This window comes from Branchiostoma belcheri, unplaced genomic scaffold (genome assembly GCF_001625305.1).
Source record: "Branchiostoma belcheri isolate BF01 breed outbred unplaced genomic scaffold, Haploidv18h27 scaffold3, whole genome shotgun sequence".
Taxonomy (NCBI): domain Eukaryota; kingdom Metazoa; phylum Chordata; class Leptocardii; order Amphioxiformes; family Branchiostomatidae; genus Branchiostoma; species Branchiostoma belcheri.
The window spans coordinates 4,475,375-4,499,075 of NW_017803909.1; the positions used below are offsets into that span (position 1 = coordinate 4,475,375).

The 23,701-nt window shown below is 41.6% G+C and overlaps 4 protein-coding genes and 2 non-coding genes across 17 annotated transcripts in view; 5 read left to right on the forward strand and 1 right to left on the reverse strand.

Annotated features, from left to right (window-relative positions):
• LOC109473626 (uncharacterized protein C20orf24 homolog) overlaps positions 1 to 2,053 on the forward strand; it is a 2,455-nt gene extending 402 nt beyond the window's left edge. Inside the window, exons 2-4 of the mRNA XM_019773557.1 lie at positions 433 to 536; positions 882 to 1,011; positions 1,364 to 2,053. Coding sequence (XP_019629116.1) covers positions 433 to 536; positions 882 to 1,011; positions 1,364 to 1,405 — 276 coding nt within the window. The 3' untranslated portion in view covers positions 1,406 to 2,053. The remainder of the gene's footprint in view (positions 1 to 432; positions 537 to 881; positions 1,012 to 1,363) is intronic.
• A 1,209-nt stretch (positions 2,054 to 3,262) lies between these two features.
• On the reverse strand, positions 3,263 to 4,698 carry LOC109473615. The gene has a single exon (XM_019773540.1). It carries the CDS (start codon positions 4,483 to 4,485, stop codon positions 3,562 to 3,564), a length of 924 nt encoding a protein of 307 aa, XP_019629099.1. The 5' UTR covers positions 4,486 to 4,698; the 3' UTR covers positions 3,263 to 3,561.
• Positions 4,699 to 6,901: 2,203 nt separating this feature from the next.
• Trnar-acg lies at positions 6,902 to 6,974 on the forward strand. Its single transcript has one exon. It is a non-coding gene; the product is annotated as a tRNA-Arg (tRNA).
• A 726-nt stretch (positions 6,975 to 7,700) lies between these two features.
• LOC109473602 (proton-coupled folate transporter-like) lies at positions 7,701 to 13,072 on the forward strand. Of its 6 annotated transcripts, XM_019773521.1 has the most exons (11): positions 7,701 to 7,951; positions 8,383 to 8,597; positions 8,791 to 8,910; positions 9,324 to 9,484; positions 9,594 to 9,652; positions 9,855 to 9,983; positions 10,402 to 10,853; positions 11,087 to 11,171; positions 11,324 to 11,407; positions 11,670 to 11,826; positions 11,972 to 13,072. In XM_019773521.1, exons 2-11 carry the CDS (start codon positions 8,478 to 8,480, stop codon positions 12,048 to 12,050), a joined length of 1,446 nt encoding a protein of 481 aa, XP_019629080.1. In that variant the 5' UTR covers positions 7,701 to 7,951; positions 8,383 to 8,477; the 3' UTR covers positions 12,051 to 13,072. The 6 variants fall into 6 exon arrangements, with proteins under 6 accessions (XP_019629080.1, XP_019629076.1, XP_019629075.1 ...); XM_019773517.1 differs by lacking the exons at positions 11,670 to 11,826; positions 11,972 to 13,072 and having other exon boundaries at positions 7,701 to 7,995; positions 11,324 to 11,436; XM_019773516.1 differs by lacking the exons at positions 11,670 to 11,826; positions 11,972 to 13,072 and having other exon boundaries at positions 7,701 to 7,955; positions 11,324 to 11,436.
• A 4,072-nt stretch (positions 13,073 to 17,144) lies between these two features.
• Trnar-acg lies at positions 17,145 to 17,217 on the forward strand. The gene has a single exon. It is a non-coding gene; the product is annotated as a tRNA-Arg (tRNA).
• Positions 17,218 to 18,028: 811 nt separating this feature from the next.
• LOC109473593 (proton-coupled folate transporter-like) lies at positions 18,029 to 23,287 on the forward strand. Of its 7 annotated transcripts, none has more exons than XM_019773503.1 (11): positions 18,029 to 18,191; positions 18,642 to 18,851; positions 19,045 to 19,164; positions 19,586 to 19,746; positions 19,854 to 19,912; positions 20,033 to 20,161; positions 20,603 to 21,039; positions 21,273 to 21,357; positions 21,510 to 21,593; positions 21,866 to 22,022; positions 22,168 to 23,287. In XM_019773503.1, exons 1-11 carry the CDS (start codon positions 18,081 to 18,083, stop codon positions 22,250 to 22,252), a joined length of 1,638 nt encoding a protein of 545 aa, XP_019629062.1. In that variant the 5' UTR covers positions 18,029 to 18,080; the 3' UTR covers positions 22,253 to 23,287. The 7 variants fall into 7 exon arrangements, with proteins under 7 accessions (XP_019629062.1, XP_019629064.1, XP_019629063.1 ...); XM_019773505.1 differs by having other exon boundaries at positions 18,098 to 18,195; positions 18,637 to 18,851; XM_019773504.1 differs by having other exon boundaries at positions 18,122 to 18,191; positions 18,637 to 18,851.
• Positions 23,288 to 23,701: the final 414 nt, after the last annotated feature.

Genomic DNA, 23,701 nt, shown 5'->3' on the forward strand with positions numbered 1-23,701 from the left:
ACGAACCGGAGGATTTTAGCCCTGCGAAGGAGGATGGTCTTTTACCATGTGTAACGTTGTACTCCAAAATATTATTTGGGGTGGGAAGACAGGTCTAGAATTGATCATACTTGATCTCAAAAAAAAAAAAATTAGGGTATTAATAATTTGGTGGCATAACGCTATTTCATAGTATTTTATAGGAAGCTACTGCTGGACAAGCTGCTGTGCCGAATATCACACTAAGGGAAGGATAAACAACATGAAAATATAAATACAGAAGACTTTTTGATCCGAAACATTTCACCATTGCCAACAATGCCAAAATATAGTCATGCTTCTAAGTTCTATATGATTATGCCATGATTTTGACTGACAAATTTCAGGATTTTGTATTACAGTACATGTAACGTTATATCATTTGATTAATATCATATTGAATGTTTTCTGCAGGATGAATTCTTGGACGTGATCTATTGGTACAGGCAAGTCATTGCCCTGGTAGCAGGCTGTATATGGGGACTGATACCACTGAAGGGATTTATAGGATTAGCTTTGTAAGTAACGGTATTATCATCCTAAAAGACTGATGGATTTGAGGGACATCTTGTTATAAGCATGTATCTCTAAAGCCAATGTCACAGCAGGAAAATACTAGTACTCAGTACTGACAGATATTTTTACTGTAAGACAACCAGTGTCCTTTTGATCATGAAATTTCAGAATTCAGATTATGAAATTTCAGAGCTTTCATATTGTCAGATATCAGAACCACATCAGAGTGGTATAATCAAATTATTGCTATAACGTTATATATGATTTATTCTACTAAGGTAATACTTGATTGTGCTTGAAAATTCAGATTACATGTTGTCCTTACACAGTTGTATGAACTCTTTCAGGTTTGTTGCTTTGAACGCAGGCATCATGTATTTATACTTCAGTTCATTCCAAGAGGTAGATGAAGAGGAGTATGGAGGTGCTTGGGAAATCACCAAGGAAGGCTTCATGTCTTCATTCGCATTGTTTTTGGTAAGCAAAGCGATTACTCATAATTTACTGTATGGGTTTTCTTTCTACAACTTACAATCTTACCCATCTGTATGTACTTCAAACTAGCCAACATGTAAATAACGTTATATAGTTTGTGCTCATTTTTATTAGGCATGTAAACATGTAGAATGCAGATACAACAATTTTATAATATTGAGGATTGTTGTTTTGCATTATGAAATCATGCATATATCAGACACAAAGTGTGATTGGTGAATTATCCTACATAGTCTTATCTTTGCAATATAGACAGAATAGCCCCTATATTTATTCCCTAGGGTTCTGTTTTTTTATAAGATAGCTATTAAATACTTTTCCTTTGCTGTTTCAGGTAACCTGGATCTTGTTCTACTCTGCCATGCACTTTCCCTAACAGAAAGGATCCTGGTCTAGTGTGACACACAACGTCTCATCCAAAGCAACAAGTATACAGTCACAAACAGTATACAGTATACAGTACTCTTATTCAGGGCTGGGGAGAAAGGAGTTAAGAATTCTAGTTCTACCTAATAGTATGTTGTCTGTTCATAATGTGCATGACAGATGAAAGAGATGCGTTACAGATTTACAACATGAAATGGATTAGAATATTCGTAGGATTTATTTAAAGGTCTTTTACGCTCTATCGGCAAAAATGACCATGATGGTGCTTTTCAATACTCCAAAAAGTCTGCAATTGATGCTATAATTTAATAGTTTTAAATTGCTATAAAAAGACCTTTGATATGCCTCCAACACAAACATTGGAAAGTATTGACACTATTGTTTACTTTTTACTGTTACACAACATTCAGTTGTTACATTTACAGTGTTACCTATAACTACCAAGGCCCATATAGACAGCATTGTCAATAACCCCTCTTCTTGCATTTTCATCTACATTGTGATGAACCGAAGCAATAAGAGTTCATTTAGAAATGGGGACTAACATCCATGCCGCTGCCAATACAACTACAATGTACAATGTCCTGATTTGATCCATAACTGCAACCCCACCTCTAATTTATGATGACCATGGTCACTGCTTGTAGGCACTAATTGTGTTACAGAACTTCTCAGTATGCATGTTTATCTTATTTTCTCCAGTAAAATATATGCCCAATATCTATCAGAGTACTAATGCTCATATTGATACTTCTGGCTGCCAACTCATAGTTACAGTGTACTACGTTTCATTTTTAGGCTGAAAATTGCCAATGGATCAAATAACTTTCAATATATAATTTCAAAAGGACCATCCCCTTCCTATTAGCCTGGTTACCAGATCTATTTATAGCTCCCAAGTCCTACATCCTCTCCACTAAATATTGCAGAGAGGATGTAGGCCTCAGGAGCTATAAATAGGTCTGATAACCAGGCTTCTTCCTATTAGATATAGAATTCTTAGTTTCCATCCAACAATGTGTGAACCTCCATTACTATTCATACCTGAGAGTATGCAAATATATGATGTTATTATATATAGTAGACAATCCTTCTTACAAAATGTAGCAATGAGCATGTGCCTTGATTTTTGTTATGCAAATCTAAGATACTTTCTTTCATTGAATGTTAATTCTGGATCATCTACTGAAGTAAGCAGTATATACACACTGTAGTGATATAAGATCTGTTGTAATATAAGACAAGGTAAGCTACATCCTGTATATACAATTTTAGAGTTGCCTCAAACAAGGGTTGTTACATTCTAATTGAACGTTTTGTTTGCCTTATGTGTATGTAAGTACAAAAATGATAGCATGAACAGGTCAACTACTGATTTCCTTTTGACGTTAAACCAGTTTACCTATTTCTTCTGAGAAACATGCAACCTTAGCTGTCCTCTGATGAACCGTTACAATAAACTGCTGTAAGATACCAAATGCCATAATTAAAAGGTCAACCTATGTTGTGAATGCCTGTCACTACCTTCATGTGACTTTTTAATCCAGTTTGGAAATGCCAATAAAATTCATTCAGGCTCTTTAGCTGGTGTGTGTATGACTGTTGACTTTGCTGAACGTGTACTTTTCGTATATTATCTATAGTCCCGGGCTTTCAAGCATATGTGAAAACTGTCCAGTCACTTCATAACCATACTTTGGGATGCATCATAATACAAGTGGTGTTCAACCTTCTTCCCTGTTAAGATGGACGTGGTGGATATTAAGTTCACTTCCTAGATGTTGAGCCATTTAAACCAAACAGTTACATCTCTAGGACTTGGACACAGCAAAAACAAGGACAAACAATTTCAACTGTCGATTGTTTTATTCTGACAACACAAAACATAGCAGTGATAGTGAATAGACAAGAAATGTATCCGTCTTTTGTTGTACAACAGGAATTCATGTAAGGAAGGTATGTTCCAAGTATGTTGACCTGAGTCTCAAAAAATTTTCTTCTCAATTGAACAAGTCAAAATGTCCGTCACCGTCTCTTAGCAGAATTGGAAGGTTGCCAGCAAAAAACAGCAATCGAATGTAACACTAATATCAATGCAATAAAGCAGTAAAAATTCCATTATATACAGTACAGGTTACAAAAGTCCTAGCAGGAGTCGAAACGTGGCAAGAGTTCTCTCCGCTCCCGCATGACGGTCACCTGTCGGACGAACCCGGACAGCACCTGCCGACACTCCCGCTCGAACCCCGACAGCGTGCCGGTCCCGTCGCCCCGCCGGATGTAGCAGTTCAGCACGGAGGTGTACAAGTCTGAGTCCACGATCCTCAGCTCAGCGATGGCGGCGTAGTTCCTCAGGGTCAGCTTGCCGAAAGGTTCGTGTCTGCAGCCCTCGGAGACGGACAGCGAGCGGTCCTGCCTCAGGCGGTCTAGGATGCGGCCGTACGAGTCGTGGATGGGTCTCAGGTCGGCGGCAAGAGAGAAGTGTCCAGACCGATCGGTGTCGGTTCGGCTGACCTTGGCGCTGGCTTCAGACGAGTCGTCTCCAGACCGCTGTCTCTTCCTGGTGTTGACCGTACTGTCGGGGCTGGCCGGGCGGGGGGACGGCGCCGGGGAGGAGGACGAAGGTCTGGCGGGTGACGGCACTGGTCCGACCTGGCGGGAGACTGGCGGTGACTGCGATGAAGTGACTGCACTCTCGTCGGTGGAGACGGGCGTGGACGGACGGCTGTGGTGCGGAGACCTCGTCATCATGGCGCCGATGACCTTCTGGTAGCGGTGCAGCATCAGCATGGAGACGTACAGGGCGACTCCCAGACGGCGGTGGTTGTGCATGACGGGGCTGGTGGCCGGGTGGAACATCTTGTCGCAGTTGTCGCACAGGCACAAGACTCTGTCACTGTTGTAGGTCACACAGACGGGGTCCAGGCAGACCCAGGCCGCCTGCTGGCCGCACCGTCCGCACAGGAACGACCGTGCCTTGGCGTCGAAGTCGTCGGCCCGTTTGGCGATCCACTCGGCTCGGGACCCGGAGTAGGAAGCGCTGCGGGGAAGGCTGTCTGTTCTCTCCATATCGTCACGTTCGTGTTGAGATCTGCTGAATGTCAGTCGATGTGCTGTCAGTGGAAACCAACAGAGGTATGACTGGAGCGTTTGTCGGGACCGGATTTTATAGTCAATTTCTCCGCCAGCGGTGATTAGAGAACAAAAGACGTCGGAATCGGACACGACAGGTGACAGACGTTCTCGGGACAAGTGTCCTGAGATGCCGGCCGTCAGACCGGTTGTGCCGTCCGGCTCCTGTGGGCGGCGCAACTTTGAAGAGTTCAAGGTGGATCGCAGAAATGGGAAAGTCTTTGGCGCCTTTGTCTTTTAATTTACAGTATTGTACTGTGATGTGTATTAAAGACAATTAAGGCTGATACCAGTGGTGTGTATCCTCTCTCGTTACGCGACAATGCCTTTCTTTCTACAAAGAGAAAATCGAAAAAAAGACACCACCATTGCGATGAGTAGCAAACCAATAAAATAAATGCTTACATGTACATGGAACTTTGGAACTTTCTCAGATGATAAAAAAGGGCGGTGCTTTTCAATGCATAGATCTTTGTCACAACACGTAAAAGCAAACACCTATACATGATATTCTTTGTATGTACTACTAGTATTTTCAACGTTCAAATTCGTGGTGTACTGTGGGCAGGTCAGCGCATTTCCATGAGGTTTCACAGTAGCGAGAACAGCGACTTCTGCCAATTGACAGCTAAACAGCAACCTAACATTTGAGTTATATATTGTGTAAAGCGAAGTGGTCTTTCATTTGGTCCAGTCTCTTAGTAATCGTAAACCGACCTTTAGACAAGCTAGGTTTAGGGACACCATGTGACTTTAACCATTGATTTTAACTTCATGATCATCGGATGATTAAGACACCTCACATCTACCGACAAGTACCAAGTATATTTACAGGCGTGTCCTTTCTTCTTGTGGTGACGGATGTGTATACTAGACTACATACAGTCTTAGAACCACTTCTGTATCATGTGTATCATGGTTGGATGATTAATTAAAATTTAGACATGATTTTCATGCAAATTAATGACGTTTCTTTGTTCCTAACGACAAAATTGTCCCCAAGACAAATACCCATGTTCGTCTCAGAAGTACCGATAGACGGTGTGACATCTGAGGGTATTGTCAGATAATTGCTCGACCAATGCAGAGCGCTTATGTGTACCGACATTGTCTTTCCTGCAACAGATACACATCCTAGCCTCCTATGCGCGTGTACGGGCGGGTGGGAGTTATATTCCGTTTTGTAGAATTTTTAACGCGTTCTTTTGCCGGCCATCCTACAACCAGCCACACAAACCTTCTCTGGGCGGCTGATTGTAGGATGGCCGGCAAAAGAACGCGTTAAGAATTATACAAAACGGAATATCAAAATTTCCACCCGCTCAGAGGCCTGCACAGCAGGCTATACACATCCAGCGAAACTTACTACGAAACGCTTGTCTTAAGTGAGACACCTGTAGACTAGTCCCGTCTGTATGGAATATGTTTCTCCATTAGTCTATCGTATCATTCAGTTTCACCACAGTAAAAGCCACTGGACCTTGACCGTCTGAATGTAGGAAAGCTGAGCTTTAGACAACCTAGATTTTCAGACATATCACCAAGCTGTCGACTTTGACATTTGACATGTGAAGCTGATTAAAACACAAAGAAACATTTTCCATGTGTACCAGACATGCGTACAGGTGTTTGTCGGCTATATCCGGATCCCTTTATTTCCCGAAGCTCAATGTGTATTCAAGACTACGTCTTTAATACCGTCTGTGAAATGAAAATATGCAATTGCATGCAATATCAGAGAGTCGAATGCGTTTCAATGCTCAACAGTTGATATCTTGAGGTTAAAAGGCGGTTTACAGAAACTGGAAATATTGGATGACCTTCATGTGTAAGAATCAATTCATGTTAAAGCATGGAGTTACAATCAAATTGTATTGAACCTCCTTGGTTGAAGTAATGACTATAAAATCTCACTTAGTACACAAGGCCAAGGAAAGTACTCTTTCGATGGTATGTGTTGCGAGTATATGAGAAGCATCCTAACGAAGTATAAAGAGGGCGTTATATGATCACTAATCAATTTGCAATTTAACTCGCTTAATAGTATTAGTTAGCGACCGGTCCATAATAAGACTCCCCTCATCCATGTCACCAGTATTTTTTATAATTATTGAATACTCTTGAACAACACGTACAGTTGGTTGTACATGTAATATTCTAACAATGTCCGGTTGCTAAAGTGTGGATACATGGTAGGATGGAGGTAGAAAATCGTGAATTTCTGAACGCAGGGTTTTCAGGTCACACAGGGGGAGCTACTGACTGATCAAAGCTCAGAGGTCAACACTCATACTCAGTGCAAGCATGGTATGCCTATCAAGTGTCATGCAAATACACTTATCATTCCATAAGCGGGTCTGTGGCGCAACGGATAACGCGTCTGACTACGGATCAGAAGATTCCAGGTTCGAATCCTGGCAGACTCGATTTTTTTGTTACTATCAGATCACTTCTGGTACAAAATGCTATGGGTAGATTTTAATGTGCTAATATGCTGAAATACTTTTCACGCCAAAGTTATATAACGCGCAGTGCATTAGTTTCTGCAAACTGTCTTTTAACCACATGGTATTTACATTGAAAAGCATTCGACCGTCTGATATGGTGACTTTTTATTTCACATGATACTAAGTACACAGACGGTAAGTCCGTAGTCTTGAATACACATTGAGCGTCGGGCAATATATAAAGGGATTTAGCCGACAAACACCTGTGTCTGGTATACATGGAGAATGTTCCTTTGTGTTTTAATCAACTTGAAATGTCAAAGTCGGAACTTGATGACATGCCTGAAAATGTAGGTTGTCTAAAGGTTTGCAATAGCGAATGATAATATCTTCCATTTTGAATCGGAGAGTTTCTTCGTGGGGATATCGATTGTACATTTTGGTGCCACCCAACACTTCCTGTTGCACGCCCTCTTCAATGAGCTTACGTACACACTGATATCTTGGTTAATAAGTGGCACACGAACGGGAGAAGCTATTGTGTACACAAGATAGGCGATGTCGTTGTAGGTTGGCATGTCCATATACTCTCCAAGCAGAGGTTGGTGGGGGAAGATTGTGTCGATACTCTCACAGAAAAAGCAACCTCTCCGAATTCGAGAGAATGTCCATTTACTTCGTCAGAGATGATTAAATTTGTGGTGTGTTACGCCGAAGGGCGGTTATCCCTGATACCATGCTGATACCGGCTATACAGATACAAATACAGATTTGACCTGTTGCGTCATTCCGTACACAATGACCTAGTTTCCTGGCCAGTAATACTACACTCGTGACTGACTGAATGCATCTCGTTAGCCATTAGCAGCGAGGTCGTTACCGGAAGAAAGAACGGCTGCCACCCGGAGTCGCCTTCCCTTCATTACGAGCTTTTCACCGGCATCAAAACCAAAGCGGTTGGTATGCAATTATAAATGTGTTTTAAGAAGAAATATTAGAGGTGAGACACGCACAAACCAGGGCGAAATTCAGCCTGTACCACTTCTTGTTTTCAGACGGAACTTAGGGTAACCCCGTGACCCATTTCAGTGGGCGAACACATTATATAGTCAGGTCACAAGATTTACAGTATGTAATACTAACAAGACCTTCCCAGGTTTGGTTTTACAGGGGTGAGGAGAAATTTCCAATTTTCCAAGCAAGTATTGGGTGTTTGGTTGGTCATCGTACGTCTTTGATTGACCTAAAAGGGTTAATAGGCTCTTAATATATATTTTTCTGCACCGGCATTGTCGGAGCGTGCAGTCCTCGAAGGTGTTACTACAGTGCATGGATGTGTGTATTTATCTCTTTACAAACATGACAATATTAATGTTACTTCACTAAGGGTAGCTGTGTAAGGAATCAGAGAAACCAGGATGGGTGTCCAGGCCGCAGAAGGTTGGTCAAAGAAACATCTGTTGAACTGACCTGACGGTCAAAATGTCGGCTGAAAAAGAAGAGGTGGAAGTAATTGGTACAGCAGCGCCCCCTGCCGACCATGTATCCACCAGGGTGAAACCGTACTGTCCCGTGACGATTGAGCCGATTGTATTCTTCTTGGTAAGTGATAAAATATCGCTTGCACAAATCATTCTAATTGGTAACTACAGGAATGTAGCTTTGGAGCAAATATTGCGCTGCAATACTACGTACTCAGAAAAGGTGAATAGGCAACTTTCCAATGCAACGAACAAATCAAACTAGCCAGCATATTTACAGTAACTCACTTTCTTCCCTTGATTTGTAACATTAGATATTGTCGGTAGTCATGGTCCTGCCGCTGCAGCAACAGTACATCTACTACAGACTGGGGAACAACACTCTTCCCTCCACGTCAGGATGTGATGTCAACGCATCTCATCCTGCCAGCAAGGTTGCCACTTTATCAAATCAGAGTTACCGTGACTTCTTGTTGTGGCATCTTTAGTTTGAAAATGATGTTTATGATTTTAAAGTACATTGACTTAAATAACAATGCATCGCAACTGGCAATTATTGTATGGAGTTTTTTTTGTTACTTGTTGATAATTGATAGATTTTGAAAGAAAATGTTGAAACTAACAGTAGTAATTTTTTTGGCGATTTGGTAAATTTCTATATTCACGTTATACTGTTTTGCTTGTCCGGAGTCAGCTTCGCTGTCAATATTGCGAAATTACCATGCCTTGTCGATAGATACTAAGGTTTCACATGCTAGTAGATCGCAATACGGACATCGCTGATTCGTCTATGATATCGATACTGTAACACCAAGATCCTTAGCCAAGTTTACTTGTTCGTTCTCAGGAAAGTAAGAAGGTGCAGGAAGAATCCGCGGACTGGCTGACGTACATCAGATTCAGCATCACGTTCCCGTCCCTGCTGGCCGTGCTGGTGCTCGGGTCGCTGTCAGACAGACTCGGGCGGAAGGTCACACTCATCGCCCCCCTTATCGGTACTTTGGCCTGGTAAGCTCTCTGTAGTATAGGGAAACAAATTTCGTTTTCCTTCTTTTTTTTGTGGATTGTTTTTGCCAATTTTTTTTTTAATTTGAGACATCATCTCATTATTTAACAGGCTCCTACTGAGCGCATTCGTCGTCTATTTGGACCTTCCACTACCGATATTCCTCGTAGGTGAGTTACTGAAATGTTTGAACATAGGTGCATACGTGGCCGTTACTAAACAAAAAACTTCAGCTTTATTCCTACAACTACTAGTATCACGTGGTATAACGGGACATCATGTCTTCATCCTTCTGTATCTGTCTGCCGCTCTTATCTGTAATCTATCTAACAACTAAGCTTGTAAAGGATGACAAAGTTTCGCTCATTCCAGGCGGTTTGATGTTTGGTGTGATGGGCGGCTCCGCGTCCTTCATCACGGGCTGTGTTTCATACATAGCTGACATCACGGACGAAGGGAAGAGCAGAGATGTTCGCCTCGCCATCGTGACAAGTGCCGCCGGTCAGTCACTGATGTTACACACTATAGCTCCTACAATACAATGGTAGAATGGTTAAATGACATATACATGTACTAGTGTGCTTGCAACAGAAGTGCCAAGTGTCTTTTGCACAATTACTACAATGTAGCAATCATTCTCACATAAAATAGAATGATTTCAGTGCGTTTAATCAATGAATGAACGTTTGTAGACATGGAAAAGAATACAACAATAACATTTAAGCTACACATACTAATGTGATCTACTATTTACGTACATGTTTACCTTCTCGCTTCTTGAGACAGTTATATATGTACGAGTATATGGGGATAATGATACATGGCTTGTCAAGTTCATAAGGAATGCGATTTTTTTTTCTATTTAATGTATGGCAATTTGTTTTTGTTTTGTTTAGTGTTATTTTGTTTTATTTTGCAGGTTTGGCTTTGATCCCTGCTGTACTGGTGGGTGGTTATTGGTTAAAAGGTGTCGGGCCTCCTCTTGGATTCCAAGAACCTTATTGGTTTGCTGTTGGGCTGATGGTGTTTTGTCTCTTATACGCCCTGTTTGCGTTAAAAGAAACGCGCCCAAAACAACCAGGAAGTAAAATATGCTCACTTTCGTACATAAAAAACATAGTGACTCTTGTAAAAAGGGTTCGAAAGCCGCAAAGGTGGATCATGGCTACCGTCGTGCTTGTGTACTTCCTGGCCCATAGTGTCCAAGAGTCAGTGTCGGGAGTGAGAACCATCATCCTTCTGTCGCCGCCATATTGCTGGGACCCGGTCCTGCTAGGTTTCCAAGGCGCTGTTGTAGGCTCTGCTTACGTCATGTCTGTGGTGGGGATCAAAGTACTGGGGAGGTGGCTGTCGTCATACGGATTGGTCCAGGTATGATACAACAGAGTTATAATTACAGCAGATAGATATCAATTCGCAAAGCGAGGAAGTAAAAAAGAAAGAAAAAAAAGCAAGAAAGAAATCAACAGTGTTTGTCTAAAAAAACGGTTTAACTGGAACCCCGAACCATTGAAATACTTTGTTCAGATAGCGAAAGAATATTCCAGATTAATGATAATGCTGCAAACTGTACATATGACCAATAAACCAATATGTATCAACAGGTTGGCTGCTTCGCGGCAATAAGTGGACTGGTACTTCAAGCCCTGGCTGTCTACACTTCTGATCGCACCTTGACATTCTTCATAGGTATGTCAGAAATTTTTTCTCTAACGTATAGTCTAAACGTCTCTTGGGAAGTATCCAAAACTCCGTTTGACAGTATTTTGTATCTACCTGACGCGTTTCTGCTCCAGTCTTCTCAGCATGACGGTTAAGCCATGTATCTGTTCTTCCCACAGCGTTAAGTCTCAGCTGTCTACAGACGATGCCTTCTCCCATCCTGCTGGCGGTTTTGTCTAGGATGGTCAGTCGTGACGACCAAGGTACTATATGCCCTGGAGTTTAAACATTTCCCCAAATCATCACAATGTCATATTGTTAAAATACTAGTATTCTAGTAATAACCAGGTGACCGTTTAGCAGACTATACTAGTACCTGCATTTCATAAACAATCTTGGGTGAACTGCAGAACATATTTTGTTTTTAGCCATTTTTTCACCTCCTATTCACTTAAGATCGCTTTCGTTATCTAAATGTTGCGACCAAACTCTCAGTTCCACGTGTATAACTGTTACTCCACACAGGTACACTGTTTGCCCTACTGGCTTTCGTGGACAACATCGGGGACCTCCTTTTCGTCTTCTTCTTGAATTTCCTTTACGGATCTACGCTGAGCTTCTTGCCTGGTTTCGTGTTCCTGCTTTGTGCGGGGATATACCTGGTCTGCTCCATCCTGATAGGGTAAGACAGTTGTTACCCCGTACTTCTTGTACAGTTGACACAAGTTGTTTGTCTATTTGTTTATTTGGATTTTCCACGATGTTCAATTTCTCTGTTTATACATGAGAATATGATATTAAGACAACATTTCCCCTTCCCTCTCCAGGGTTCTCCAGTGTTGCGACACATCGACGGATTACGAGAGGATCCCTGAAGCCATCAACAGGGACATTGGACCAATCTAACTATATATAAGACAGCATAGACGAAAGCTTACCTCTTTTAACGCACAAGTATGACCATACTATACTATATAAGACAATATAACCTATAGACATTTGTAAACTACATCTAACAGGTGAATTCGTAAATCTTTATACGCCAGTCATTATATTTCAAACCACAAGTACACCTCCGAATGTCTATCCGTATATTCAACGGACCTTAACAGAGTTTAGGCAAGCCACAAGGCGTAATGTCGCCAATGGTGTTGGGTGTACAATTTCTCAACCTTTGTATATTTCCATCACAAATGGCGTGGGTGGCGTCTTTCCGTTGGGTAGAAAGGGCATATATAGCTCTGATAACATTTCTCGTATACTTATATGAGTGTATATATAGCTCTGATAACATTTTTTCGTATATTTATATGAATGCATAGAAAGCCCTGATAACATTTCTCATATATTTATATGAGTACATAGATAGCTCTGATAACATGACTCGTATATTTATTATATTTATATGGTATAACGTTAGACGTGTATGTATATGGACGTCACTCTTGACAGTTGTGGATATCGTTGATCAAGCAATCAGGTATGGTGAATATGCTCTTGGGTTCAATTCAAAACGCCATGTAAAGATCATGAGAGTGATGAAACAATCTGAACTGTTTCTGCCGCAGCACAGTTCAGTGTGTATTGTGTCACAGACATTCCAGTGAAAGTGTGTATTGTCTGGATGTAAAGACAAAGCCGGTACGGATACACACTACGTACACGTAATGATGCGGCAAACATGTAACAATACCAGCGGAAGTACGCCGTCTATCGGTACGTCCGGGAGTAATGAGGTGATTTGTCTTGACGATTATGTCGTTGGGCGGAAACAATGCGTCGTTCATTTGCAAACACGACAGTATTGTCCGAACCCCGACAGGTAGTCGGTAGTACAGAGTTGTCTTTGCTCGCACAGAAATGTTTATTGAATCATGGAGACACAGCACAGAATGCGCACAGTCGAATAAAATTCGAATGAATCAGAATAAGATGTAATTAATGGTTCATGTACTTTAAGTCTTAACGTAAGGTAAAGGCCGGCTCAAGAGCACATTTCCAAACCGGGGCCCGGCCGGGCTGTTTCGATTAAACGAAAAATCAACAATTTTTATCTAGAATATACGCAAATAGTTCTATTATTAATTTTTCGATTTTTTGTGCTTTGTTGTCTTTTATACCATATTTTTCGTTCCATAAGACTGCCCGACCGGGCCCCGGTTTAGAAATGTGACATCAGTTTATATTGACCACCATGTCCAATATAAAGTGTCAGGTTTAATTTCAATTCACTAATTGAAAAAGGGCATAAGATGGGATGGTAGTAGGTTTATTGCAATCTGTTGATATAAAATTGCCTCTAAAATGTGCTGATAGAGTCTAGTTGTGCAATTTGTAACTGTCCCGCCATAGTCTTGACTTTCTTTCAATTTTATCATCGTGTGTTGTCGAGGTGAGCCGTAATGGGGAGAAAATGTCTGTTTCGCCAGATACACAGCCGGTAAAGCCCGTAGTCTGGAATACACATCTACCTGCGGTAGTAGAAAGGCTACATCCGACAAACACCTGTGCACATGTCTGGTACACATCGAAAATGTTCCTTTGTGTTTCAATCATCTTTATGAACCGCCCAAGTCGGCGAGAAGGTCCGCCGTCTGAAAGTGTACGTTGTCTACAATATACATAACCACATTCACCAATCTAACGCGTATGTGTAAATTATATATTGGAACAAGAGCAGCCCTTGAATTGTACCACATTTCAAATATGGCTACCAGACATATGCTGCCATGCGTCAAAACATTTGGCAGTTTTAGACGAATGGACTAGGCAGCAGTTACATTGTACGGCATCAATATTCTGGTCCCCCAACACACAGCATATATGTAGGAAAATCACCCAGAACAATACAAGTTCATGGACATTTGAGTGAAAAAAATTCGATCATCCTCGGATGATAACATACAATACAATTGAGTTGTTCTTGCGAACTTTTGTGTGCCATTTAAATTTTACACGGGACATAAATATGTAAAAATAAAACACGAAATATAAATATACTTAAAGAGGGCAGACATAGTAGGTTTATTGTAATCTGTTGATGATATCAAACTGCCTCTAAAATGTGCTGACAGAATCTAGTTGTGCAATTTGTAAGGGTCCCGCCATAGTGTTGACTTTCTTTCAATTTTAGCATTGTGTGTTGTCGAGGTGAGGTGTAATGAGGAGAAAATGTCTGTTTCGCCAGATACACAGTCGGTAAAGCCCGTAGTCTGGAATACACATCTACCTGCGGCAGTAGAAAGGCTACATCCGACAAACACCTGTGCACATGTCTGGTACACATCGAAAATGTTCCTTTGTGTTTCAATCATCTTTATGAACCGCCCAAGTCGGTGAGAAGGTCCGCCGTCTGAAAGTGTACGTTGTCTACAATATACATCAACCACATTCACCAATCTAACGCGTATGTGTAAATTATATATTGGAACAAGAGCAGCCCTTGAATTGTACCACATTTAAAATATGGCTACCAGACATATGCTGCCATGCGTCAAAACATTTGGCAGTTTTAGACGAATGGACTAGGCAGCAGTTATATTGTACGGCATCAATATTCTGGTCCCCCAACACACAGCATATATGTAGGAAAATCACCCAGAACAATACAAGACATTTGAGTGAAAAAAATTTGATCATCCTCGGATGATAACATACAATATAATTGAGTTGTTCTTGCGAACTTTTGTGTGCCATTTAAATTTTACACGGGACATAAATATGTAAAAAAAAAAACTCGAAATATAGATAAAGAGGGCAGACATTGTAGTAGGTTTATTGTAATCTGTTGATGATATCAAACTGCCTCTGATATGGGCTTGCAGGATCTAGTTGTACAAGTTGAAAAGTCCTCATCTTAGTTTTGACTTTCTTTCAATTTTAGCATTGTGCTTCGTCGAGGTGAGGTGTAATGAGGAGAAAATGTCTTGTTTCGCCAGATACACAGTCGGTAAAGCCCATTGTCTGGAATACACATCTACCTGCGGCAGTAGAAAGGCTACATCCGACAAACACCTGTGCACATGTCTGGTACACATCGAGAATGTTCCTTTGTGTTTCAATCATCTTTATGAACCGCCCAAGTCGGCGAAAAGTCCGCCGTCTGAAAGTGTACGTTGTCTACAATATACATCACATTCACCAATCTCCCCCAACACACAGCGATGAGATTTATAAACTTTAAGATACTGTTACAAGTAGTGTCATAGTCACCGAGGCGTTAATTTCTTAATAACGAGGGATGGGTACGAAAATATTCTGTATTTGCTCATATTGTATATGTAGGAAAACCACCCAGAACAGTCCAGGTTCATGGACAGTTGAGTGAAAAAAGTCGATCATAACCTAATGATAACATACAGCTGAGATGTTCTTTTGTGTTATTTTTACACGGGACATAAATATGTAAAAATAACACGAAATATGAATATACTTAAAGATGGAATTAACGATATTATGGTAGGTTAATTTTAATCTGTTTATAACATCAGACTGCCTCTGATATGAGTTGGCGGGCTCTAGATGTACAATTTGAAAAGAGTCTCATCGTAATCTTGACTTTCTTTCAATTTTAGCATTGTGCGTTGTCGAGGTGTGCTGCAATGGGGAAAAATGTCTGTTTCGCCAGATACACAGTCGAAAAGCCCGTAGTCTGGAATACACATCTACCTGCGGCAATAGAAAGGCTACACCCGACAAATACCTGTCTGGTACACATGGAAAATGTTTCTTTGTGTTTCAATCATCTTTATGAACCGCCCAAGTCAAGATCAAGATCTGTCTGAAAGTATACGTTGTCTACAATATACATCACCCACATTGACCAAGCTTAACGTAAATGAGTACATTAATATTATTTTCAGAACAAGCCGTAGCTCTTGCACCACAGAAGTCAGAATTGAAATGTGCTGTTATATGTGTCCGAAAGATTTAGCTGTATGAATGTAACAGGTATACGTTCAGGACATGTCAACAGCAGATGGTTTCCACGAAGAGGACTAAAAAATAAACTTTGAATGGAAACAAAGACGCTAGTTCATGTACCTCGACCGACAAGAAGCCCCACGCAAGAGACTCAACTTGCTCTTTCTGAGTTCCTCTAATCTTTAGATTTTATTTCCCATATCTGTAGTCTGTTCATTGGCTTTATCCTTTAACCCAACAGATCAACAGATTGTGTATCGGTCAAATCAACATCTCATAGACGGATGTTGTCTCAAATACACATCAAAGAAACAGCCCAGGACAAAGATGACAAAGACTTTCCCATTTCTGTGATCCACCTTGAACTCTTCAAAGTTGCGCCGCCCACAGGAGCCGGACGGCACAACCGGTCTGACGGCCGGCATCTCACGACACTTGTCCCGAGAACGTCTGTCACCTGTCGTGTCCGATTCCGACGTCTTTTGTTCTCTAATCACCGCTGGCGGAAAAATCGCCCATAAAATCCGGTCCCGACAAAAGCTCCAGTCATACCTCTGTTGGTTTCCACTGAGAGCACATCGACTGACATTCAGCAGATCTCATCACGAACGTGACGATATGGAGAGAACAGACAGCCTTCCCCGCAGCGCTTCCTACTCCGGGTCCCGAGCCGAGTGGATCGCCAAACGGGCCGACGACTTCGACGCCAAGGCACGGTCGTTCCTGTGCGGGCGGTGCGGCCAGCAGGCGGCCTGGGTCTGCCTGGACCCCGTTTGTGTGACCTACAACCGTCCATAATAAGACTCCCCTCATCCATGTCACCAGTATTTTTTATAATTATTGAATACTCTTGAACAACACGTACAGTTGGTTGTACATGTAATATTCTAACAATGTCCGGTTGCTAAAGTACATGGTAGGATGGAGGTAGAAAATCGTGAATTTCTGAACGCGGGGTTTTCAGGTCACACAGGGGGAGCTACTGACTGATCAAAGCTCAGAGGTCAACACTCATACACAGCGCAAGCATGGTATGCCTATCAAGTGTCATGCAAATACACTTATCATTCCATAAGCGGGTCTGTGGCGCAACGGATAACGCGTCTGACTACGGATCAGAAGATTCCAGGTTCGAATCCTGGCAGACTCGATTTTTTTGTTACCATCAGATCACTTCTGGTACAAAATGCTATGGGTAGATTTTTATGTGCAAATATACTGAAATACCTTTCATTCCAAAGTTATATAACGTGCATTGATTTCTGCAAATCGTCCCATGATATTGACAATGAAACGTATTCGACTCTGATATGGTGGATTTTTATTTCACATAATACTAAGGACACTGACGGTAAGTCCGTAGTCTTGAATACACATTGAGCGTCGGGCAATATATAAAGGGATTTAGCCGACAAACACCTGTGTCTGGTATACATGGAGAATGTTCCTTTGTGTTTTAATCAACTTGAAATGTCAAAGTCGGAAACTTGATGATATGTCTGAAAACGTAGGTTGTCTAAAGGTTTGCAATAGCGAATGATAATATCTTCCATTTTGAATCGGCGAGTTTCTTCGTGGGGATATCGATTGTACATTTTGGTGCCACCCAATACTTCCTGTTGCACGCCCTCTTCAATGAGCTTACGCATACATTGGTATCTTGGTCAATAAATGGCACACGGACGGGAGAAGCTATTGTGTACACAAGCTATCGCTGTAGGTTCACGGGCATGTCCATATACTCTCTCCAAGCAGAGGTTGGTGGTAATAATAGAAATCTACTAGTAATAGAAATCTTGCCCCACCAACCTCTGATTGTAGAGTATGTCCATATACTTCGTCAGAGATGATTACATTTACGCCAATGTGTTACGCCACCTGGTGTGTTACTCCGAAGGGCGGTTATCCCTGATACCGGCTATACAGATACAGATACAGATTTGACCTGTTGCGTCATTCCGTACACAATGACCTAGTTTCTTGGCCAGTAGTACTACACTCGTGACTGACTGAATGCATCTCGTTAGCCATTGGCAGCGAGGTCGTTACCGGAAGAAAGAACGGCTGCCACCCGAGTCGCCTTCCCTTCATTACGAGCTTTTCACCGGCATCAAAACCAAAGCGGTTGGTATGCTATTATAAATGTGTTTTAAGAAGAAATATTAGAGGTGAGATACGCACAAACCAGGTCGAAATTCAGCCTGTACCAGCTTCTTGTTTTCAGACGGAACTATTATATAAAAGGTTACCCCGTGACCCATTTCAGTGGGCGAACACATTATATAGTCAGGTCACAAGATTTACAGTATGTAATACTAACAAGACCTTTCCAGGTATGGTTTTACAGGGGTGAGGAGAAATCTCCAATTTTCCAAGCAAGTATTGGGTGTTTGGTTGGTCATCGTACGTCATTGATTGACCTAAGAAGGTTAATTTTTGGCCCTTAATATATATTTTTCTGCACCGGCATTGTCAGTAGAGCGTACAGTCCTTGTAGGTGTTAATACGACAGTGCATGTGTGTATTTATCTCTTTACAAACATGACAATATTAACGTTACTTCACGAAGGGTAGCTGTGTAAGGAATCAGAGAAACCAGGATGGGTGTCCAGGCCGCAGAAGGTTGGTCAAAGAAACATCTGGCGAACTGACCTGACGGTCAAAATGTCGGCTGAAAAAGAAGAGGTGGAAGTAGTTGGTACAGCAGCGCCCCCTGCCGACCATGTATCCACCAGGGTGAAACCGTACTGTCCCGTGACGATTGAGCCGATTGTATTCTTCTTGGTAAGTGATAAAATATCGCTTGCACAAATCATTCTAATTGGTAACTACAGGAATGTAGCTTTGGAGCAAATATTGCGCTGCAACACTACGTACTCAGAAAAGGTGAATAGGCAACTTTCCAATTCAACGAACAAATCAAACTAGCCAGCATATTTACGGTAACTCAATTTCTTCCCTTGATTTGTAACATTAGATATTGTCGGTCGTCATGGTCCTGCCACTGCAGCAACAGTACATCTACTACAGACTGGGGAACAACACTCTTCCCTCCACGTCAGGATGTGATGTCAACGCATCTCATCCTGCCAGCAAGGTTGGCACTTTGTCAAATCACAGTTTCCGTGACTTCTTGTTGTGGCATGTTGTAGTCTTGTAGTCCATCTGTTACCAATTCAAAACGTTTTTTTTATTTACTAGAAAATTCATTACCGCAAGAAAAATGCTTCTAAAAATTCAATATTTTTCTTGTATCTTGCATTTTGTCCGTCCTTTTCACTCTGTACGTCATTGGATGGGAAATTGATCATGTGCTTCCAACATATTTGCTTTTTTATTACTTTGTGTCGCATATGTATTATCTTCTGTATTTTCTACACATTGGATTCTTTTTGCTTAGTCATTATGTGTAAGTGGTAGCGTTGAAATAAGTCTTAGATACTTGAATGCGCTACCACCTTGTGTTGTACTATGTTATACTATGTAGAAAAAAAAAAAAACTTCTTGTTCGTTCTCAGGAAAGTAAGAAGGTGCAGGAAGAATCCGCGGACTGGCTGACGTACATCAGGTTCAGCATCACGTTCCCGTCCCTGCTGGCCGTACTGGTGCTCGGGTCGCTGTCAGACAGACTCGGGCGGAAGGTCACACTCATCGCGCCCCTTATCGGTACTTTGGCCTGGTAAGCTCCCTGTAGGGAAAAAAATTTCGTTTCCTGAATCCTTTTTTTTTGGCGGAATCTTTTTTGCCATTTTTTTTAATTTGAGACGTCATCTCATTATTTTACAGGCTCCTACTGAGCGCATTCGTCGTCTATTTGGACCTTCCACTACCGATATTCCTCGTAGGTGAGTGAGTAGAGGGGCCAGTAGAATGTGTGGACATTGGTGTGTTCGTGGCCGTTGAATCGTAAAAACTCAAGCTAACAACTAAGTTTGCAAAGGATGACAAAGTTTTGCCCGTTCCAGGCGGTTTGATGTTCGGTGTGATGGGCGGCTCCGCGTCTTTCATCACGGGCTGTGTTTCATACATAGCTGACATCACGGACGAAGGGAAGAGCAGAGATGTCCGCCTCGCCATCGTGACAAGTGCCGCCGGTCAGTCACTGATGTTACACATCATAGCTCGTACAATACAATGGTAGAATGGTTAAATGACATATACATGTACTAGTGTACTTGAAACAGAAGTGCCAAGTGTCTTTTGCACAATTGCTACAATGTAGCAATCAATCTCACATAAAATAGAATGATTTCAGTGCGTTTAATGAATGAATGAACGTTTGTGCTCTAACAAGCTAAATACAGGTCATGAATAGACATGGAAAAGAATACAACAATAACACTTAAGCTATACATACTAATGTGATCTACTATTTACGTACATGTTTAACTTCTCGCTTCTTGAGACAGTTATATATGTACGACTATATGGGGATAATGATACATGGCTTGTCAAGTTTCATAAGGAATGCGATTTTTTCTATTTAATGTATGGCAATTTGTTTTTGTTTAGTGTTATTTTGTTTTATTTTGCAGGTTTGGCTTTGATCCCTGCCGTCCTGGTGGGTGGTTATTGGTTAAAAGGTGTCGGGCCTCCTCTTGGATTCCAAGAACCTTATTGGTTTGCTGTTGGGCTGATGGTGTTTTGTCTCTTATACGCCCTGTTTGCGTTAAAAGAAACGCGCCCAAAACAACCAGGAAGTAAAATATGCTCACTTTCGTACATAAAAAACATAGTGACTCTTGTAAAAAGGGTTCAAAAGCCGCAAAGATGGATCATGGCTACCGTCGTGCTTGTGTACTTCCTGGCCCATAGTGTCCAAGAGTCAGTGTCGGGAGTGAGAACCATCATCCTTCTGTCGCCGCCATATTGCTGGGACCCGGTCCTGCTAGGTTTCCAAGGCGCTGTTGTAGGCTCTGCTTACGTCATGTCTGTACTGGGGAGGTGGCTGTCGTCATACGGATTGGTCCAGGTATGATACAACAGAGTTATAATTACAGCAGATAGATATCAATTCGCAAAGCGAGGAAGTAAAAAAGAAAGAAAAAAAAGCAAGAAAGAAATCAACAGTGTTTGTCTAAAAAAACGGTTTAACTGGAACCCCGAACCATTGAAATACTTTGTTCAGATAGCGAAAGAATATTCCAGATTAATGATAATGCTGCAAACTGTACATATGACCAATAAACCAATATGTATCAACAGGTTGGCTGCTTCGCGGCAATAAGTGGACTGGTACTTCAAGCCCTGGCTGTCTACACTTCTGATCGCACCTTGACATTCTTCATAGGTATGTCAGAAATTTTTTCTCTAACGTATAGTCTAAACGTCTCTTGGGAAGTATCCAAAACTCCGTTTGACAGTATTTTGTATCTACCTGACGCGTTTCTGCTCCAGTCTTCTCAGCATGACGGTTAAGCCATGTATCTGTTCTTCCCACAGCGTTAAGTCTCAGCTGTCTACAGACGATGCCTTCTCCCATCCTGCTGGCGGTTTTGTCTAGGATGGTCAGTCGTGACGACCAAGGTACTATATGGCCTGCAGTTTTAAGTTTAAACATTTACCAAACTTATCGAAATATCGTATCGTTAGAATTTTGTAGTAATCACTGATATCAGATAGTACCTGCTACTATTGTTTCGCAATCTAGGTGGAACTGCAGAACGTATGTTGTTTTGAGCCTGTTTTCACCTCCTATCCACAATAAACTTGAGATCGCTTTCGAAGCTTTCGTTATTTCACCGTTACGCCCAAACTGTCAGTTCCACGTGTATAACTACTAGTATTACTCCTCATAGGTACTCTGTTTGCCCTACTGGCTTTCGTGGACAACATCGGAGACCTCCTTTTCGTCTTCTTCTTGAATTTCCTCTACGGATCCACGCTGAGCTTCTTGCCTGGTTTCGTGTTCCTGGTTTGTGCGGGGATATACCTGGTCTGCTCCATCCTGATAGGGTAAGACAGTTGTTACCCCGTACTTCTTGTACAGTTGACACAAGTTGTTTGTCTATTTGTTTATTTGGATTTTCCACGATGTTCAATTTCTCTGTTTATACATGAGAATATGATATTAAGACAACATTTCCCCTTCCCTCTCCAGGGTTCTGCAGTGTTGTGACACATCGACGGATTACGAGAGGATGCCTGAGGCTGAAGCCATCAACAGGGACATTGGACCAATCTAACTATATATAAGACAGCATAGACGAAAGCTTACCTCTTTTAACGCACAAGTATGACCATACTATACTATATAAGACAATATAACCTATAGACATTTGTAAACTACATCTAACAGGTGAATTCGTAAATCTTTATACGCCAGTCATTATATTTCAAACCACAAGTACACCTCCGAATGTCTATCCGTATATTCAACAGACTTGAACAGAGTTTAGGCAAGTCACAAGGCGTAATGTCGCCAAAGGTGCTGGATGTACAATTTCTCAACCTTTGTATATTTCCATCACAAATGGCATGGGTGGCGCCTTTCCATAGAGTAGAAAGGGCATATATAGCTCTGATAACATTTCTCGTATGTCTATATGAGTGCATATATAGCTCTGATAACATTTCTCGTATATTTATATGAGTGCATATATAGCTCTGATAACATGACTCGTGTATTTATATATTTATATGGTATAACGTTAGACGTGTATATGTATATGGACGTCACTCTGACAGTTGTGGATATCGTTGATCAAGCAATCAGGTATGGTGAATATGCTCTTGGGTTCAATTCAAAACGCCATGTAAAGATCATGAGAGTGATGAAACAATCTGAACTGTTTCTGCTGCAGCACAGTTCAGTGTGTATTGTGTCACAGACATTCCAGTGAAAGTGTGTATTGTCTGGATGTTAAGACAAAGCCGGTACGGATACACACTACACACACGTAATGATGCGGCAAACATGTAACAATGCCAGCGGAAGTACGCCGTCTATCGGTACGTCCGGGAGTAATGAGGTGATTTGTCTTGACGATTATGTCGTTGGGCGGAAACAATGCGCCGTTCATTTGCAAACACGACAGTATTGTCCGAACCCCGACAGGTAGTCGGTAGTACAGAGTTGTCTATGCTCGCACAGAAATGTTTATTGAACCAAGCAGAGACACAGCACAGAATGCGCACAACGTATATGTAGGAAAACCATTCAGAACAGTCGAATAAAATTCGAATGAATCTGAATAAGATGGAATCAATGGTTCATGTATTCTTTATTCTTTATTCAAACAGTGGTCAGCCTAGCAGCAGTACATAAAGAACAATATGGACTGCTGAATTGCGCTGACCATTACATATACAACGAGGGTACAAACAGGACATACAGATTCATAACAATTACAGTATGTACAACATAAAAAAACAACACTAGGTCTGCTATTGATTATTAGAGAGTCTGATGGCTTGATGCAGAAATGACCTCTGCAGTCTGGAGGTTCTTGCCATGGGAACCCTGAGTCCACCCGCGTTCCTTAAGGGTCTCCCCGTGCTCGTCAGTCCCTCCACCAAGGCTTAACGTACGGTAACGGCAGGTTCAAGAGCAGTAGCAATAGTTCTGGTTCTGCATATACGATTATTCTAAATCCCAATGTACGTACTGGCAACTTGACATTGAGTTGACTAGG

What these genes read in the sequence shown, in the direction of transcription:
- LOC109473615 (XM_019773540.1), bottom strand. Translation starts at nt 4,485, where the DNA reads ATGGAGAGAACAGACAGCCTTCCCCGCAGCGCTTCCTACTCCGGGTCC.
- LOC109473602 (XM_019773521.1), top strand. Translation starts at nt 8,478, where the DNA reads ATGTCGGCTGAAAAAGAAGAGGTGGAAGTAATTGGTACAGCAGCGCCC. An exon ending in CATCTCATCCTGCCAGCAAG is followed by an intron (nt 8,911 to 9,323) that starts GTTGCCACTTTA and finishes GTTCGTTCTCAG; the next exon opens with GAAAGTAAGAAGGTGCAGGA. An exon ending in CATCGTGACAAGTGCCGCCG is followed by an intron (nt 9,984 to 10,401) that starts GTCAGTCACTGA and finishes TTTATTTTGCAG; the next exon opens with GTTTGGCTTTGATCCCTGCT.
- LOC109473593 (XM_019773503.1), top strand. Translation starts at nt 18,081, where the DNA reads ATGCATCTCGTTAGCCATTGGCAGCGAGGTCGTTACCGGAAGAAAGAA. An exon ending in CCGGCATCAAAACCAAAGCG is followed by an intron (nt 18,192 to 18,641) that starts GTTGGTATGCTA and finishes CACGAAGGGTAG; the next exon opens with CTGTGTAAGGAATCAGAGAA. An exon ending in AGCCGATTGTATTCTTCTTG is followed by an intron (nt 18,852 to 19,044) that starts GTAAGTGATAAA and finishes TTGTAACATTAG; the next exon opens with ATATTGTCGGTCGTCATGGT.